Source organism: Thalia democratica, chromosome 2 (assembly GCF_965202585.1).
Source record: "Thalia democratica chromosome 2, ktThaDemo2.hap1.1, whole genome shotgun sequence".
NCBI classification, from domain to species: domain Eukaryota; kingdom Metazoa; phylum Chordata; class Thaliacea; order Salpida; family Salpidae; genus Thalia; species Thalia democratica.
The window spans coordinates 50,689,459-50,709,154 of record NC_139166.1 but is presented as its reverse complement, the minus strand read 5'-3'; the positions used below and the strand labels follow the sequence as shown (position 1 = coordinate 50,709,154).

General features: G+C 27.7%; 1 protein-coding gene across 1 annotated transcript; it reads right to left on the bottom strand.

Moving 5' to 3' along the window:
* Nucleotides 1-1,913: 1,913 nt before the first annotated feature.
* LOC145849985 (uncharacterized) lies at nucleotides 1,914-11,518 on the bottom strand. The gene is made up of 7 exons (XM_082955114.1): nucleotides 10,901-11,518; nucleotides 10,206-10,322; nucleotides 8,412-8,568; nucleotides 6,768-6,923; nucleotides 3,480-3,547; nucleotides 3,103-3,248; nucleotides 1,914-2,557 (listed from the first exon to the last, which is right to left on the bottom strand). Exons 1-7 carry the CDS (start codon nucleotides 11,494-11,496, stop codon nucleotides 2,040-2,042), a joined length of 1,758 nt encoding a protein of 585 aa, XP_082811240.1. The 5' UTR covers nucleotides 11,497-11,518; the 3' UTR covers nucleotides 1,914-2,039.
* Between the last annotated feature and the right edge of the window lie 8,178 nt (nucleotides 11,519-19,696).

Here is a 19,696-nt window from a genome sequence, read left to right as displayed (position 1 = left end):
TGCCTCAATGTATGTGTACAAAAGTACGGAATATTTTCAGTGTAGAATTTTTTTTTGTAGTTTCAATACTTGCTAAAAAAATCTATCATAACTTTATTCTTTTAAGTGAAATCAGAAGCTTTAAAATTTTCACTTAAAATTTTTTTAATCTTTTTTAGAAAGTATTACTAAAGTATTTACTTTTAATTTTAGTTTTAGCTATTTGTTATTTTAAACACTTGTAAAAAACTGAACTTTTTGTTTAATAGTTTACCGTAAATAAATAACGACAAGTCTAGTTACTGTTTTTTAGCAATAAAAAGTAGTATGATTTTTAAAAAACTTACAAAAATGTATGACTAAAGATATAAATATAAATATAAAGACCACCATGACTTGATTAACTTAGCTTTATTTACTCTTTCTCGTTTAATCTTTCGACACTTGTAATAAAACGCTGATGAGGACTTATTAATCATAAATAGTTTTATAATATAATTTTAAAAATAATTCTTTTTAACTAGGGTTAAATCAATAACCTTTGTATATAACAATTACTACTCAATTAATTCTCTATTAAGTTAATAATCATCTTAGTCAATTAACCTTTTAGAATATTCAGACATGCTCTTTGTTCGACATTTGTTTTGAAATAGTTTTATGTCATTAAAAGATGTAATGCTTTTGACTCACAAATGGTTTCATAAGAATACTTAGAAGCAAGAGTCGTTAATTAATATCTTAAGATATACTAATTCGTTTTTATAGTTAAAATATGTTAACAGTTTTCATCAGGGTTTTCGTATAGTACTAAGTTCTTTAAACTTTGCTAAAACTGTTTTTGTACATGTTAAATTTTTTTTAAACTCTATTTTAATTAAGTATAAAACAATTTCATACATATCTTACATGTTTTACATATTTTGCTATTTTTAATGTAAAAACTTCAACAGCTAAAGAAGATTATAACAATAGTTCGTCTGATTTACTTAATCTTTCTCGTTAATAGTTTTATGATATTTTTTTTAGGATTTTTCTTAAAAACAAGTTAATTAACTATGCTAAGGTGTTGGTTTTTGAAATTTATTGAAAAACATTATACTCTAAATAAGTGAACTTACATCGAGTATTTATACAATGGTTAAACAATATATTAATACTTATAGAATGTAAGTATTTTGCATATAAAATCTTTTTAAACTTTAGTACTGAGCTATTATTTTGGAAATCATTTCGTACAATAAAAATAAATTAACAATATATATTTTTTAGGTCTATTAAGTTTTATGTATACAGTGGATTTTTGTAACCTTTTTTTTAAACTTGAATCGTTTTTAAAATAAGTTTTTTAAGAATATAAAATATCTTTAAAGACAAATAAAATTTAATTTTTGTTGTTAAAAAGTTAAAATTATTATGGAAAATTTTCAACTATTTAGTATACATTTTATTGTTATAACGACAAATCAAAATAAAGAGTATAAAAAGCAGCAATGTAAATATATAATGGCATTTTACTTCGATTAAAATAAAAACATTTATTATTTACGCTTCTGACAAAGTCTTAGTTTTAAATACCAAAGATACTTGTGAAGTAAATTATCATTAATACTTAAAAAATAAAGACAATTTAGGAAGTTACTAAATATTAAACTAAGTACACATATACGTTTTTTAGGTATATATGAAAAACAAAAAATATTCGGAAGGTCTTTAAAATAATTGGCTAAGAAACGAAAGTAAAAAACACCTTCAAGACGTTAAATGTTTTTAATAACAAAGTTATACCTTATTTAATTTAAACTAATTCGCTTTAAATTTAACAATATAATTTCTTAAGTTAAGAAAGTTTTACTTCTTTATTAAAATACCAAAATCAGTTCTGCGAATAAAAGTTTAAAAGCTAAAGAAATCAAGTTTTATTTTATGTCAAATCGAAAAAAAAACGTAATTAAACAAGAGTGAAACCACTTGAATTTATTCAACTTATTCAATTCAAACTTAGTTCATACCATCACGATTCTAATTTCTCTTATTTATACTACAAACAACGTAAAAGCTCATCTGTTGTCGTACACGTTAGTGCCGTGGTACATGCTCGCCGGGTAGTCGGGGTAACTCCCCGCAGCACCCATGCCACTCCTCACCCCGTGACCCATCTGGTAGGGGTTGAAGCCCCCCGAAGCGCCGTAGAGGTTGTAGTAGCCCCCGTAGGCGTTCGTCGCCGCCGCCGTCGACAACTTCTGGTAATTTTGGCCGCGCGCGTCGTCAAAGGGGTTGACCACGTGGTACGTTGGCTGGGGATATCCAAGCTGGTTGCCGTGGGAGCCGCACGGAAATGCGCCCGGCGGAGGAACGTCCCTGAAAGCGACCCGCGGCGATATTTGAGAGGTCGGGTCGGACATGGCGGACGGGGACAAGGCTTGGCACAAGAAAGGGCGGTGAGGGTCGGCGGATTTTCTCTCCTGGGGTGATTGAGTTGAGTGATGGTCTCTGTACGGGTAGTTCGCTGATGGGGAGTTTCCCATCGAGTGAGGCTGCTTCGAGTTTGAAATCTTTCTTGCTGAACTTTCCTTATCTGTAGATAAAGTTTTAGTTGCAACACTGGGGTTTTGTAGTTATGATATTAATAAAATACCAATTAAAATAACAAGTGTTTGTTTTCAATTATTTATTAGAATTTTCTGTTCATTTTGACCAAACTAGTTAAACGTAAATATTATACAGAACTTTCAAACGGTTGCTTATGTTATAAATATTTTATTTATTCATCCACCTTAGAAAAAAAATAATCAAAGAAGTTATTTTGTTGTACATTTGAGTAAAGCAAAGTTCAAAATAAATTTGATTATACTTTTTTCACATTTTTTTTTCTAAACGTCTTTTTCCTTTTAACCCTTTTGTAATAGTATTTAAAAAAATTAGGCTTAGCTACAACAGAGTAAGCGTTCACTGTTTTGTATATATGTTTTTTCGTTATAGCAAGCTGAAATAAATTTATCTACACGTAACAAATCTTGTATTTAAACTAGTATTGTTAAAAACTTCCTGATAAAAAATCAAAAAAAAAGATAAGAGATCTTTTTGTAAACTATCTTGGAAAAGTAGCGACAGGTAACCAACCTCCTTTTTCATGAAGGCTCTTTGCCTGCTTCTGTTTAGCTTCCATGAGCTGCAACGAATTTTGCTGGCTGCTCGCGCTCGAATTTCCGCTGTTGTTGGAAGCGCGCTGCTGGTTCGAGCATCCGCTTAAGACGTCCATTTGAGAGCTGAAATTAGTTTTTAGTTGAAAAAATTGATAGATTTACAATCTACGTGTTGAGATGTTAAAAAGGAGTAGGAGATTTTTTTTGTGATATCATTTTTTTATAAAAAACAGCATATTGTAACTTGAAACTTGCAAAACTAAGACCGAATTTATATGAAAATAACTTAGTTTGTAAAATATGATTTTTTTAATTTTGTTAAAGTACATTGTTATTTTATTTGAATTAACTCACTAGTCATCGGAATTGTTATCTCGAAATCCTTTTGCAAATGGGTTTTTGTTTATTTTTAGCTGCGTAATCTGAAAATAAAAAAGGTTTAATTTTCTTTATTTACTAATAGTCTTAAATTCTTAAAGAATTTTTTTAGGCCTTAATGTTTATTTCTATTCTTATTTATGACCTAATTTACAAAAGTTTTAAATTTAGAACACAATTTATTGAGAAAATATTTTAGTACAAAAACTATTTTGTTTTTACTTATGTATCAAAAAGTCAAATACTATTAATTTTTTGTTTGATACATTTTTAACTTTTTTAGGTATACAATCCAAAATAGTTGCTTTAAATATAGTTTTACTACGTATCTCTGATTTTTAGATATTTTCAAAACCTTTTAAAACTTTCTATTTCTTATTCGTTTTTCTAAAAATAATTTATTAACACCTTTAAATACAAACAAAAAAGCGAGATTTAGTTATATACTACTAATTAATACTAAATGATTAAAAATCAAAACGTTTTTTATGTATAAAATTAAACATAAACGTTTTACTAAGTATTTGATTATGATGTACATAGATTTTTGTGAGTTTATGAGTTAAGACGTGTGTATTATAATCAAAGTCCAAAATGTTTACTTATGTATAAAAAATAACAGTCAATTTATTCTTCCTAAAGCTCATAAACCATTCAAGTATATAAATCTCGTAGATTTAAAGTTTTTTTTTTCTTTGTACTTGATGTAACCTTAAAAATAAATCATAAATTACACCAAAAATTGTCGAGAGGTATAAACAACACGAACAAACTGTTTATACTATGTATTGCAAAAATGTAAATAGTTCTAGGAACAATTGAGACGGTACTGGTAAGAATTTTTACAGATGAATACAAGTAGAAGGGTTAATACTTTATATAAACTCGAGATTTTTTCTTGAAGGGTCACGTATCGACTTTCAAGTCAATAAATGCCTTATAAAATTAAAGCAGGGTTGCTAACGGATAATACCTTTTATCTTTTTTTTACACACCCATTTCAATTCAGTTCTAGCCATTATGTTCTATTATTTTTAAATGCTTTGTCAAGATTAAGAAAGATCAACATTAAACTTAATGTCAACTATTTTGTTTTGATTCAATGCATTTTTTATAAAACAGGTGCGTTAGATAAGGGTTAATATGGTTAAAATAACGATGCTCAAATGAATATGCTCAAACGTGTACACTTAAAAGACTTCAACTATTGCTTACCTCTAAACATGCTTATGAATGAAAACATATTTTAAAACTTTTTTGTAAAAACAAACTAGTAAAGATTACTAAATATGATAGTAATTTCAAATACTTGTATAATTTTAATTTTTCGGTTTTTTAACATTGTGTTTTAAGCCTTACTAGTATTTAAATTAGTTCTTAGTCTTTTGTTAATATATTGTTTATGAGCTACTTGTTTAAAACCTAAGTCTTTTTTTTAAATCCTAATAAAAAAATTATTTTCAAACATTCGTAAATATAATTTTATAAGGTAAATTAATCTGTTTTTTATTGTTTTGCGATGCAAAAACTCTCATGATATCTTTCTACCTAGGTGGGTGGTTCTGAAAAACTGCCAACATTTTAGTTCCGCTACCTATCACAATTTGATTCTACTAACTGCGTATTGCCCCCTTAAAGTTTTACATTTCACTGATTGACAACTTGTTATGGCGGCCACCTGGGTCGAGCTCACTTTTCTCCTGCGCAGTTTCAAGTTTCCGTACTTGTTGTTGCGATGAAGTTTGCCTAACAGTCTTTAAAGCGCTGCCTCAGTATCGATTACGTGAGCTGTGAAATTATCTTGTAAACACAGTGCATAAAAAAAAAAAAATTATGTTGTCTTTTTTCACGCTAAAGTAAAAATATGTTCTTGTTTTAATATTAATTTCCAAGTTATATAACTAATACACAAGGCATAAGACAAGTAGTTTGTTTTTAACGTTAAGATTTTTTTTTCAATTTTTGGTAATTTTTAGCTAGGATTTAAAACTTTACCATTTTGAATCCAAATAATCAGCTATGAAACACACGGGTTTTTTAATTTCGTTGCATCGGAGTCAGGTTTAAATATCTCTGCTTACAAATTGTAATTGATAGACGCTAATGCGTCGCAGTTAGGCTTTTGTTAAGTTTTAATCTGCAAATTTAATAGCAACACCTGCCCTTTCAACGCTTCGTTTCCACTCAACAGGTTGAATTTTGAACGAAAACGCTGTAAAAACACTATGAAAATAGACTATGAATATTGCTTATAGCAAAATATTTTCTTAGTGGCTCATACCAGGCCTTTTGTACAATTAAACCATGCATAACTGTAATAACAAAATAAATCATTTTTTGTAAACTTTTTAGTTTGTCTTTAATTTTTTGCTTCCTGTTTGATTAAATAAATCCTGTATTTATTCAAAATAATTGAAAATATTATTTACGAGTTACTTTTTAGTTGTTCCAAGAAATAAAAAGAATAAACATTTTCTAAAAGTATTATAACTATTAACTTAGATTAAATTTGTTAAATTATAAAAGTTTCAGTTACTACAGTGAACTAATTTTTCCATTTATGAACAATATAGTTTAACAATAGGCTGAAGTCCATACTTAGTTTACTTTGTTTTACTAATTAAACTATCTTTCTTTTTAAATTTGAGTAGAAATGCTTCTAGACCAGTATATTACTTAAAACTATGATTATGTGAACTATTTATATCCATATATAAGTTTGTACATGTCATGATGATTTAGTAGCCAAAACGTTTTGTAGTAATTAAGTTTAAATAAAATTCTAACTATTAAAAAAAAAAATTTTTTTTTCAAAAAAATAGACTAAAATATCACGTCCTTGTTGTATTGTTAAGTTTTATGGTCGCTTAACCTAAATGTTTTATTAAACATAAAACTTCTATTTATATTTAAATTGACACGTTTGATAAGTGATGATTTTGTGACGCTTTAATCGGCGAAACTTACTTTTTAATAAACTATGACACGAACTTAATTTAATCATACCTTTTAAATTTTTTTTTTCCTTACCTAAAAATTTATTTTCAATTCTTCTAATTATGCTTTTTAGTATACTTATAAAATAGTATCAATTAATTTTCTCCAGAAGTTCATAGCAGTAATGCTAGCAATTTTTGTAAGTTTTTTGTAACTTTATGTTATATATATGAGCAGCGCCAAAGAATAGCTAAGTAATACTTCGAATGATAAACTTAGAAATATTAATATTAGAAAACTACTAATTAAACAAAAAATTAAAATTACCCTGTGATTCTGATAGGCGGTAACGGCGTAGAATTTAGTTTCCTCGAATACGAACGTCTTGTAATTTTCCTCAGCTCTGTTCACGCTCCCATGGCTGTTGTCGTGGAGAACTACGTGAAATCTCGGTTGGAATCGGTGCATTGAGTTCAAAATTATCTGCAGGATTAAACTTGTAATATATAAATAGGAACAACGTGCTATTGAACTAACATGCTAAAAAGTTCATTTATTGTAAATATGATAAACAAGAGGTTTTGTTATTTGTTATTATAAGCATGATTTTGATTGTTACCGACAAAAAAAGCTCAATAATTTTTTTAATAAAATATGTTCAACAGTGTTATGTATACTAAAACGAGTTTATTTGTTTTATTACTTAATGTGCGTTCTTTATTACTTAAGACTTTGAAATTATCGTTCAATAGGAGCCTCTTATTTACGTAACGAAAGCGACTAAGCTATAAAACCGCAAAAATTATTGAATATTGATTACTAAACTGCACAACAAACGATTACAATTAACCTTTATTATCGCATTTCCGACCCTGCGTACACTAATTAAGTGACAAAAATGGCGTTTAAACATATTTGTGCAGCTGTATGTTCGTCTGACGCATTAGTCTGCATATTAATCACACTTTGCTGCTGAGTTTAGCGTATTAAACGGCAAATCCGATGTATTTGATAATTAATGCAGCAACCTTTGAACTGAAAGACAACTGTTTTAAGTTTTTGTTTGTTGTAAAAACTACAGTAGTCTAATTTCTCAGTAAAAAAAAATTTTAGTTACGTTGCTTTATTTTTTAGAATGTAGTATATTTACCAACTAATATTTATTTGTAACTCTTCAACTTGAAAATGCCGAAAAAGTTAAACATCTTTGCACATTTCAAATTTAAGTTTTGAGAAAATTTTTAAAGGTTTTAATTTTTTAATATTTAATTTCTCATGTTCTTTCTGTCTTAAATTCTATTCTTAAACAAATTATTAATTTAGAATAAATTTTAATATAAAATTTTAGCTTGAATTTAATCTATTTAACTATACAGTTTAAAATTTACAAAAAATTTTCACTATAAGCTTTCAAATAAAAATCATTAATTTTACAGAAAAACGCAACAAAAACCTTAGCATATGTACATTTAAATATAAATATAATTATTCAGCAGGAAACGTTTAAAATTCAAATACTAAATGAAAGTAAGCAAATTTTAAAGTGATGTGTGTTTAAATTTTTATTTAGTGTACATATATAGAACTTTGTACCATAAATAAATAAAAATTATATAGTTGTATGCACTTTTTTCTATAGAATGATTTTACAAAACCTGCTACTCATAAAAATTTAAAAGAAACAAGGTTTATTTGAAATACGATATAAAATGCTTGAAAAAGAAAACGTCGAATATATGAACCTTAGAAGTTGATTATCTTTTATAATCTAAATGACTTTAATTTTTGGTAAAAATATTTCCACTTTTATCTATTTACTTAAGAGACTTATGCGTTTATTAATTTTACAATTATTTTTAATGTTGTGAATAAAATATGCCGTGATGTTTCAACTCAAAAAAAAAGACTGCTGGCGATCAATCAACTTTCCTAACAATGACAAACGGCCTTTCAAAAGTTCAACAAACTAACATGGCCATTGTCGTCGGTGAGGTTGTTTGTCAGCTTCAGTTTGTCGAACGACACGACTTGCTTCATCCAATGGCTCCCCCTTGCGGGCGAGTCGGGATGAATGTGGATTCTCGGCGGCATCGTCGCGTCTGCTTTGCCCGCCACAGACCAGCTCGATCTGAATTTCAAAAGTATTAAATTGATTGATAAATTTCAGTTAAAAAATTCAAACAGGTCCTTAATAAGAGAAAATGTATGCCCAAATGGAGTATGACACAATGCAAAAATTTTATAACAATTTTCCGCAGTTATTTTTGTTTCAGTCGTGCATTACTTAATAAAAGGCTTACGCGTTCTACTGTTTCGTCTTTTAGATTTTATAGGTTATTTTGATAAAATTTTAAGTCTATGAATATTTTTAGTTTAATAATGAATAGCGTAGTTTATTATCTTTAATATTTAAGAAAAAATAGATGTAAAGTTTCATTGTAACAAATGTTTTACACTAATATTTTCATTCCTTTTTTATCTTATAGATTAATTAATTTTAAGAAGTAGAACAATTAGAAAAATTAATTATATGGTAAATAAAAATCATCGAATTTTAGAATAATGCCTTGACTATGAAGAAATTTATAAATATAATGCTTTTATTTGTTGATTTTAAAATTTATAATACCATTATTGATTTTTTTATTTAGCTAACTTTTTTAAGTTATTTAGACAAACCTTAGAAAAATATTTTTACTTCTAAATAAGAGTTATATGTGTAAAGTATCAATAGAAAGTGATAAAATAAAAGTGATTTAAAGAAACAAGTTTCTAGTGAAAACTGAGATCTAGGTTTGTTTTAACATGTGCTTATAAAAACAAGTTTTTTAAATAGCTTAGCTGTTTTATTGTGAATATATGTACTTTTGTAAAGATAGTAATCTTATGATTTAAGTTTTTTTTTGCTTTTATAAATTTTTACCTCATTAACTAAACCAAATCTAACAATTTTTAGTTTTTATATCAAACTGATTGTTTATTTTCTAACCGTTATAAAAATAAATGCAAATTGTAAAGTAGTTTTAAAGTATAAATTTTAGTAAGGTTCTAATTATTGTTATTAATGATAAAAATTCTAAAGTAAACATAATGTACTGTTATTTAAGAAATATTTATACATTTTTATATACTGATAATCAAAGCTTTAGTTTATTCAAATACGAAACCAATACTTATACAGCTGAACTTGTTTATTTTTCTACTAATTACGCAATTAACTGTATAATTATTTTAAAATTAACTTTGATTTTGAAACAGGAGTGGCATTGTTCTTAGATGACCTTTTAATTTTTTATCTGAAAAGCAATGTATTGTAGTTGCTAATTAAGTGATCTTTTTTAACAGGATTAATTTCAAATAGAACCAGGCCACCCCTAAGCATCTTTTTAAACACCAATGGTGAAATTTTTTTTCTATTTACACTTAATAATTTTTAATTTCCCATTGTTTTTTTATTTTTTTAATGTATCTGCTAGTTTTGTATACTTTAGTCAACACAGTAATTATCTTTATGTTTTGTTTATACTTTGACACAACTTATAAACTCATTGTGTTTAGTCTTTTAGTGATATACTCTTAAGCACTTAAACCATAGCTTCATTTATTTAAGCACGAAAAGTAAAATTATACTAAAATTAACAACTCAAGCTTGATAAGTAGACCTTATGTAAAAGTTATTAATAAATCTTACATCAAATTCTTTTTTTCTTACTTCGAACTTTATTTAATTCCACAATTTATTGTGAACTTCATAACCAAACTAACGTGTGAAAAGCGTATCGGTATCTTTTGTCGTCGACTGGAACAAAATCCATCATTAAAATGTATTCTGCATCTGGATCGAGTCCTCTTACTAACGTTTGAAATGTTGGAAACATTCGTCTGTTTCAATACATTTTTTGTTTGAAGTAAGCCATCAATATGAAAAATCTTTATTTTTAAAACTCAAACTACATAAAAACAATAAGACGCTTAAGATCGTATACTTATAAACAAGTTTATATTCAATATATGAAAAATATATTTGATGAAAGGTTTAAATTTCAGGAAGTACTTTTAGCGTGGGAAAGCTCATTGAAGTTAAAACTAAGCAGGTAAGTAGGGGAAATTTAATGTTTATTTTTTGCGATCAACTACCATTTGTGAAGTTTAAGTGACACTTTATGATGAAGTTAAGCAGTCAGACCTTGTAAACTTTTAAGTCCCTAGTGTCTAGTTTGAAGTGTGCGTGATTAAATAAAATGGAAAGTTTGGATAATTTTCATTCCTAGTACTTTTAGTTTACTTTATTAGAAAACTCATTACAATTTTTTATTAAACTTTATAAAGAATATAGTTTTAAAGAAGTTCGATGAAAAATAAGTTAAAACTTTTTTAAAGCATAGACTGTTTGCTGAAAAATTAAACACGTTTTTAAGAATTACCGATTTTTTTTTGTTAATCGTAACTAATAAACTTACCGTCCTGCTTTTGTAACGATCATCTCAGTTCCAAGATCGTTGAAGTCGTCCCAAAGGTGCTTCATTTCCAGCACCGCGTCGACGGAAGCAATCTGCCTGCTCTTTGAAAGTTTCCTGCTCGAACTTTTGCGGCTCAACTTGAAGTTTTTGTCTTCGGAGTTCAACTCGCTGCTTTGGACGGCCTTGAAGCTCTTCCCGGCAAAACCCAGGCTCATGTCGTGCTCGAACTTGAGCAGCTCGGGAAAGGACGAGGAGGGTTCCTGATGGTTGAAGTGAGTGGGCTGCTGGTAGTAGCTCTTCGTCTCGAGGGTCGTGTAGCTCCCCTGGTTGTGGTCTAATATCGAGTCCGGCGTCGAAGGCACCGGAGTCCGTCCCTGATTGGATAGTCCTGCTTCGGTGGCGTGGTACTGAGGCGGGTAGTGATCCATAGACTGCGCGCTGACGTGGCTGTGGCGGTCCGGGGACACCTGGGCGTTTGTTTGTGACGTCATGTTTGGCGAGAGGTCGTTTGTGACGTCATTGATTGGGTAGTGCGGGATCATGGCGGAAGGAAATGAAGTGTTTCCACCCGTGGAAGAAAAAACTTCGGTTGTCATGTGATTAAAAGAAAAATTTATGAAAAAAACTCTGTGTAAGTAATGAGTTAAATTTTAAAGAAGTAGACTCGTAATTTAAATTAAATAGGTAACTGACTGTTGTAACGATAAATTTACATTTACAACTTCAAAATTAATTACCAAAAGTACAATCGTTTAGTTAAAGTTGAAATATCAATTAAAAAATACTATTAGCTTAAATCAATATATTTAAAAAAAATTAAACAAAATTAAACAAAAATTTTCAAACAACTATTGTACAAAAATATGAAACTTTATTGTTGTAAAAAAATATAAAAAACCAAGCTAGTGGTGTAAACTATCTTACTTTTTAAGTTTTAAATACTAACTAAGCTCTATAAAAATCTTTAAACAATTCTAGTTAAAAAACTTAAAGCATTTTTGTGTAAAGCAATAAATTAAACTATCTGAAAAAAATAGGTATGCTAAAAGTGAAATATTAAAAATGCTAGATACTTATACTAAATTAAAACAATATATGTAATTTCTATATGTTTAACATATATGACAACTTAATCTGTTGTAGAATTTAATTAATATAATTGCTGTAAACTTTAAATGAACTGCCTGTTTGGAAAAGTATCAATTAATGTATAATTTCATTGGAGTAGCTTCAAAAAGTAATTACATGTCTAATAATATGTATACTTGAATTAGTTACAGTGTTTTGTACAAAATTTAGTTTAAGAGAAATATTAAATAAGCTTCAACTAAAAACTCTTTATATTTATTCCACAGTAAAAGTTATACAAAATGGCTACTACGCTTTGGCAGAACAAATTTAGTTTAAAACAAGAAAGCAGTATGAAAAAAACCTTAAATCTACACTGTCTAATTTAGTTTAAACAAAGAACCAAAAAATAATCTTGTAGCAAAATAATCTTTAGATAACCAAGGTTATATTTGTTATCAAAACAAACATAATAACAATCAGGTGCTAATTAGAACTTTTTTTTCTCGCGGCAAAGAGTATCAGGTAATCCGGGAGGGGTGCATACCCTCACGTAAGAGTTACTTTATGGGTGAATGCTGAGATCCGATTAGCCGTTGAATGAACTGTCACTGAGCGGGATAGATCGACAGCAAGTACTGGGGGGAATACGAGAACACCTGTGTTATTGTTGTTTGTTATTTTTGTTAGCATTTAGTCCAAGTCGCTTAAGCCAGATCGATCAATCTCGATAAATACTTGCAGCTTTTTCACATTTGTGTTTTGCTCTTGCTCGCGATAATCTTGTTTGAAAAGCCCAGTTCTAAAATAACACCAGCTTTGACTAAAAAACTATACGCTGGTTCACTAACAACAAAACATTTTACCAATACATTTAGTTTGTTGTAAGCTTTTTCTAGAACTAAGGTATTGAAAAGTAGTATAAATTGTTAAAATAAAATAAAACAAAATCTTATAAAAATAACATATTTAAACATACTAAAAACTTATTTTTACTTCAGCAACAATTTTTTACCTTAACACTTTAACAGTCAAGTAAAATTAAACAAACACAATTTTAATTTCTTACAAAATTCAAGTTTACTTATTTGTAACTTTCTAGTTCAAAAGTTTTTGTTTATAAACTAAATTAATAAATCAATGTGTCATATAATTAATTAACAGATGAAAAAAAAAGATCAATTCTGGTCATTATGAAAGTTGATATTATCGATAAGTTTTAGTTTCAATTGATATTCACTGAGCGTGTCAGATGAATCGAAATGAAAACATCATCAAATGACAACTACCTGTATTCAAATGTTTCTCTTCTCTATACTTCATTTGTAGCCATTTTACAAATTACTTCTTCACACGAGCCTAGTTATGCTTTGACTGAAAACTTTTTGTCTTGTGCAATGGTTGAAATCAAAGCCTATTTTACGTCATAATAGTGAAATTTCCATTTAAGCATGACGGAATTTTATTTGAGGTATTGAAAAATTATTCACTAATTTATTTCAGTATACATAAATATATTTACCTAAGATTTGTTATTTGCATTTTGAAAGTTAAAATAAAACCTTTTTCAGAATAATTAGTACATTTCTCTTCTATGGTATACAACATAAAAGTGTTACTGAACACAAGTAATTAATGCAAAAGCTTTTAATGTGTTGGTGTATTACTTGATTAAAATTGTGTTGAATGACATATTTCGCTGCTGGTGTTTTGATGATGACGTAATAACTCTGTACTATGTGCTTGTAGCTGTACTGAAAAAGCTTTGAAACTTTTTAGATTTATACGAATTAAAAGCTTATTTAAACCTTTCGTTAATTTTTACCGACTTAGTATGTCAAGTTGTTTTGAATTAAAGCAAAAAGCGGGTAAAATAAAAGGCCGCCCGCAAATGTGTTTTATTCGCGGCAAAATGCTGTGATGTTTGAGATGTTGCAGTCGCGTGTTTACACATGGTTTGTGTTAAACTTCTGAACACTGATCCATCGAATTTTAAAAATTAACCAGTAATGCTTTGCAGAGGCTGTTTTTTGTAACAAAAAAAGTTTATATAAAAAACAAAAAATTGAGCTTTAAGAACAATTATAATGACTTTCTCTTACATACCCTCTTGGTATTTTTAGATAACGAATTTGTCATACTTTATAAAATATTCATAGTCAATCTATTATGCATAAAATTGTATTAAAACGCTCTAACACATTAAGAACTAATTACAACATAAATCTCCACGAAATTCTAAATGCCTAACATCGATTGAACTTTTTTAATGAGCCAACAAATTTCCTACCCTAATTTTTCATCTTTTGCATTGTGGGCGGTAATTTGCTTTTAACTAGTGAAGAAAATTAATTTTAAAACGCTTGCACGAACTTCAAAAAATTACCTCGAACAAGGACCATACTTCAATTTTGTTAATTATAGCTCTGATTATTGACATTGTGCTAATAAGAAGTTAGACCAAATTTAAAAAAGCACTTTTATAGAGTGATTAAAAAAAAAATTAGACTAACGACGTATTTTTATCGTAAAAAATTTAGATGTTTTTAAACGTATTCAGGGAAAAAGAAACAACTTTACTATGCATTTTTGTACTTAAAAATTAAAAACTAGATAGACTTAATAGATTTGTAGAATATACTTTAACTAGCTACAGTCCAAGAAGAAAATAAATTTTTAAAGGTTTTAACTATAAATTATTATTTCATATCATTATAGTATGAATTTAAAACTTTTTCTGTTCATAATAAAACTAAAAAACGATTTTTTGTTGTTTAAAACTGACTGTTTACATTTAGTAAACATCTAAACATGTCAAGACTTTTTTTAATAAATTTAAAAACAATAGTATACCAAGTATATAAGCGTTAAAACTAAACTATCGAGTAACAATGTAGTTGTTCCGCCATAGAAAAAACAACAGTCTAACCATAATTAGCTAATCCGGTAAACGCAAACTCAATTAGGCGAAAAATCAACAAATTACTAATATACAGTCATAAACAGCAGCCCTAATTAAAGTTCTAAAGTAAACTAGTATCGCTTGTAAGCCCGGTAAGTTCTAGCTTCTGACACACATTCAACAAATGAATACTGCTAAAACTTTCGTTTCGTTTTTGAACGGAGCGTGCCTTTTTTTCTTTTTTTGTTGTCTTTAAAACTTTTTAAAGAGATAGCTGAATCATTTTTATTTGGTTTTTAGTTTTCATAGATTTTTTTTTTATTTAAACCAGCTATTTTATAAGTAAAATTACTATTTGAACATATTTAAATTTTCATTTTATGCTTATATAAGTAATCTAATACTCTTTAGAATAAAATTAATTTAATTTTTCAAAATCTGTGAAAATTTATTTCTTAAATAACGTTTGTCTACTATAAGTTAGTATTGTACAAAGTTTTATTTTCTATTTATAGCTTTATAAAGGTCTTTTTCTTATAAAAAACGATTATCAATTGATAAGAGTAAGCAACTTTACAATGATATGCTCAAAACTAATAAATATAATTTATCTATTACTTCATAGCTTTATGAAAAAATGCCGAATATTTTTAATAAAGCTTTAAAGTGTCTGTTTTTTACACAAAAAAAAATTATACAATGTAATTGTAAAATGTTGGGACAAATGTTTACAGTCTTCAACGGGTTGCTAAAAATACTTTTTAATGCATCGTTTAAAGTTAATATATTAAGTTTAATTAGCACTTATACTAAATTTTTAATTATCATTAACGATAAAAATCTTAAAATATCAATTTTAAACTTTATATAACCGTAAACTAGCTACATTTATAGCATATTTAAAATTTATTTTAATTGTCTTTAATATTTTAGCTTGATTTTTACAGGTTTTTAAAATTTTGAAGTTCAAGGGTTTTATTTGATCAACGATATAACCGGAAAGCTAACTTTTCAATGCACTTGATGTTGTTCCCACGAGTCTTGGAAAGTCAACCTCAATTCAACAGTAATCAATTTGGGCTTATGTTTAATTTTTTTATCTTGTTAGAATCAAATATTTAAACATAGCAGTACTTTTTCAAAGTTTTTTTTTTTTTCTTTTTTTAAAGTTATTTAAACATACTTGGTTGCAGAAAGTTATAAACTACAATCATAAAAAGTTTTCGTTTTATTTAGACTTTAAGTTTCTTAAGTTTTAATAATTTTCTAACAGAATTTTTTATATACTTTATGTTATACTTTATAATATTCTTAGTTGCAGATGAGATGCTTGCTATTACTAAGTTTTTTAATTAAATAAACTAATAATTTTCTGATGGTACATTTTATGATAAAGACGTTTAATATAAGCTTTTATAGAATGATTTGAATGTCAAGTAAAGTAAAATGTCAGTTATTCAAATTTTAAGAACACTATTATTTAAGAACACTTCTTTTAAATATTGTTTTTTCTTGTTCTCATGTTCTTTATCTTGCAAACTCTATATAGAAACTTTTTCATGGTAAGATTTAACATTCTATATATATATATATATATATATATATATTGTGTACACGTTTACTAAAATATCATAGAACTAACTTCAGTTTTATTACGGTTAACAATTGAAAACCATGATATTTAAATATACAAGTTAATTGAATATAAAATATTTTTTTAATTAGAAATTCTAAGTTAAAAAAAATAAATGTGTTCAAAATCTAATGCTAAAAATATTAAAACTATGAAGGTATTATAACAATACTACAAAGTGTAAACAAGTGATTACTTTTAAAAATTATTAGTTTTCAGAGTAAATAAACACACACAAGATAAAAACATACATAGCTTTTTTTATCTAACTTTATTTCTTACGTACATACAACGGTTTTTTAAGAAATATTAACATTTAAAAATACTGAAACCAAAACTAAAATATTTTTAAAGTACATTTTGCCAATGCTAACAACTAATTGCCACCTTTTTCCTCCATACGAAATTATAAATGAAAATTTTTCATAGTACACAAAAAGTTCTCATTGATATGAAAATTCGTTATTATTTTAACAAGTACACACCACTTAAAACATATACCACTTTTTTGTTTCAAACTAAATTACTTACGAACATAAAAAAAAGTTTTATAAAACTTCAAATTGTTAAACAAACAAAACGAATGTAGACTGAAAATTATATTAAAGTATATTTCGTCAACGATATCAACTAATTGCGGCGTTCTCGCAGCAGCAGCAGCTAGCGAACTCCCGAATGAGCAATGTGTTGTAATTGGCGTCCGTCAATACCAACAGCTATCTATATGCATATTTTCGTATCTAGGAGTCGGAATTTCAGTTGATCACTCAGCGAAACAAGCAACAAACAAAAAAGTTTAAATATGAGAATGTTGTGTGATTTTTTGTAAGAGAAGTTAATACGATATTGGTGGTCTACGACTACGTCAATATTCAAAATTAACTTGTACTAATACAGTTTTTTTACGATTACAATCAATACTTAGCCGTTTATATAGTTTATTTGTATAAATAAAAAAAACAATTTTGATTTTTTTCTTAGGAATAGTCTTTTACTAAGTTTTAGTTCTACTAATTTACACTTCATACTTTAATATGTGTATATTACATTAATTAAACGTTTTAAAACGATAATAAATGTTTAAACTAATGTATTTAAACTTATCTTAAAGTTAAGCAAAACATAAGTTTTGTAAAGCTGTTTATTAAATAATAAAGCTGTTGTATTTCATTTTAAGTAATGTATATTTTTTTAATAGTAAACTAGCAGTTGATAAACTAGCATTACTAAATTTAAATTCATGCATGTATATTATTGTTAAAGCTTAAGTGCAATTTACAATAACAGATTTTGAATTTTGCTTTTTGTAACAATTTTCAACTCTATTTATACAAAACATTCTTGTTCAAAAGTTTGTATGTATTTTAAAATTTTAAGATATCTAAACTGTATTTTTTCGAACAGTTTTTAATTAAATTTAACTACTTTTATTTGCTGAGATTTCAAAATAGTTTATTAAATATATATAGCTTGTCATTATGATTTAAAACTTGTTGACATACACAACGAAAAAAGTGAAACAGTAAAGCAGTATAAGTTTTTTTAAAGATTTCTAAAATTATAATCGGCATATAGTTAAATTACTTGAAAGATTTTTAGACAAAATTAGAACTTAAAAACAGTTTTTTGTTGTTAACATGTTTATATTTAAAATAAAATAATAAAGCAAAAACAAAATTAGAACAATTTAAAATTTACCATTGGACATCTAAATAATCCGATGAATATATTCTTTTAACTATCAAAAATTAATTTTAACATCATTTTTTCTTCAGTGCTAGCTTGGACATTTTCTTGGAAGTAAAAAAATGCTTCGTTGTTTTAAACTAAAAAATAAATAAATTTTTGCTAAATCAATCGATAAAAGTAACACTCTTACAAAAAGTTTTTTAATGATTTAATTATTTCATTTCTTGCAAAACACTATTTTTTATACCTTTTGTTGAAATATAATTTCGAAACATTTAAGTTTTATTATTTTAGGTGAGTTGCAACAAATGAAAAAAAAAGGAAAAAATAGTGTTTTGGGGTTTAATTAGAAAAATTTAACAGCATTTTTATGAAAGATATAGTAATTATCAAAACACTAAGAAAAATTAGTAATAAGTACACAAGCACTTCATTATAAACCAGTGATTCCCAAAGTGATTCATATTAGCAACTCAGGGGGCGATAAATTGCAAAGGGCCAAAGCAGGGCCGTGACTAGTATAGGGTGCTTAAAGATACATTTCATAAGAAGCTCAAAACTTTCACAAAGTATTTTGGGGTTTGTTATGAATACAAGAGATTATTCATTAACTTTTTGAAAAAGGGGCGTTTACGAGAATAAGTTTAGGAAACCTTGATGTAGACGATCACAAACAAAGATAAAAAAAAAACTGTATTAAAATAAACGTTTATTTAGTTTGTAGCGTTTTAAGTTTTATCAGCTGGGTCCAATATAGTGCAGTAAAAGTTAGCGCCTTCTCCCTTTCCATCCTCACCCGCAGTTCTTGCAACCTCAATAAGCGGTTGAGGCGAGCACGTGTCGTGCAACTTTGGCTGGGGGAGAGTGTCGTCCCTGTTTCGCTTGCAGTATATCTCGTTGACCTTCATGCCGCACTCGCTCGTACCGTCGAACACCTGGTTGGTGGTCATCGGCTTCGACGCGTCTCCCAACTTTTTGCAGAGTTTGCTTTTGAACAAGACCAAGATAATGAGCAGCAATGTTAGCGCTATCACTGCAGCTCCTACAGCGTACAGAGCAGCAAAGTTCTGTGATAAGTTTGGTTCGGTAGGTTTTGTTGGAGCTGTAGAGTTGCTTATTATATTAGTTGTTTGGAATGAAGTTGTTGCGCTTGGATAAGTTGGTTGGTTTTCTTCGCAAAAAAACATGGCCCCTGATGATGTGCATGGTTGAGGATGCAAACCGGTATGGTTCTTAACGAAAAAGTAACTTTGGCAATCATTTTTGAATTTTATTTTATCATCACCAAACAAGTGAGCATGTTTATTATCTTCAAAATTCAAACCATCAAGCCACGTTCCGACTTTGTTTTTACTCCTCAGACCAATAAGGAAAAAATGTGTACCATCGAAGCAATTTTCAATAGTATTTTGAAGCTCATCTATTAATGGTTGGCTACGAAGAATTGCAAACGTTTTGTTTAACGTGCTTTCGCAGTAATTCTTAGCATCTTCCTGTGTTTTTG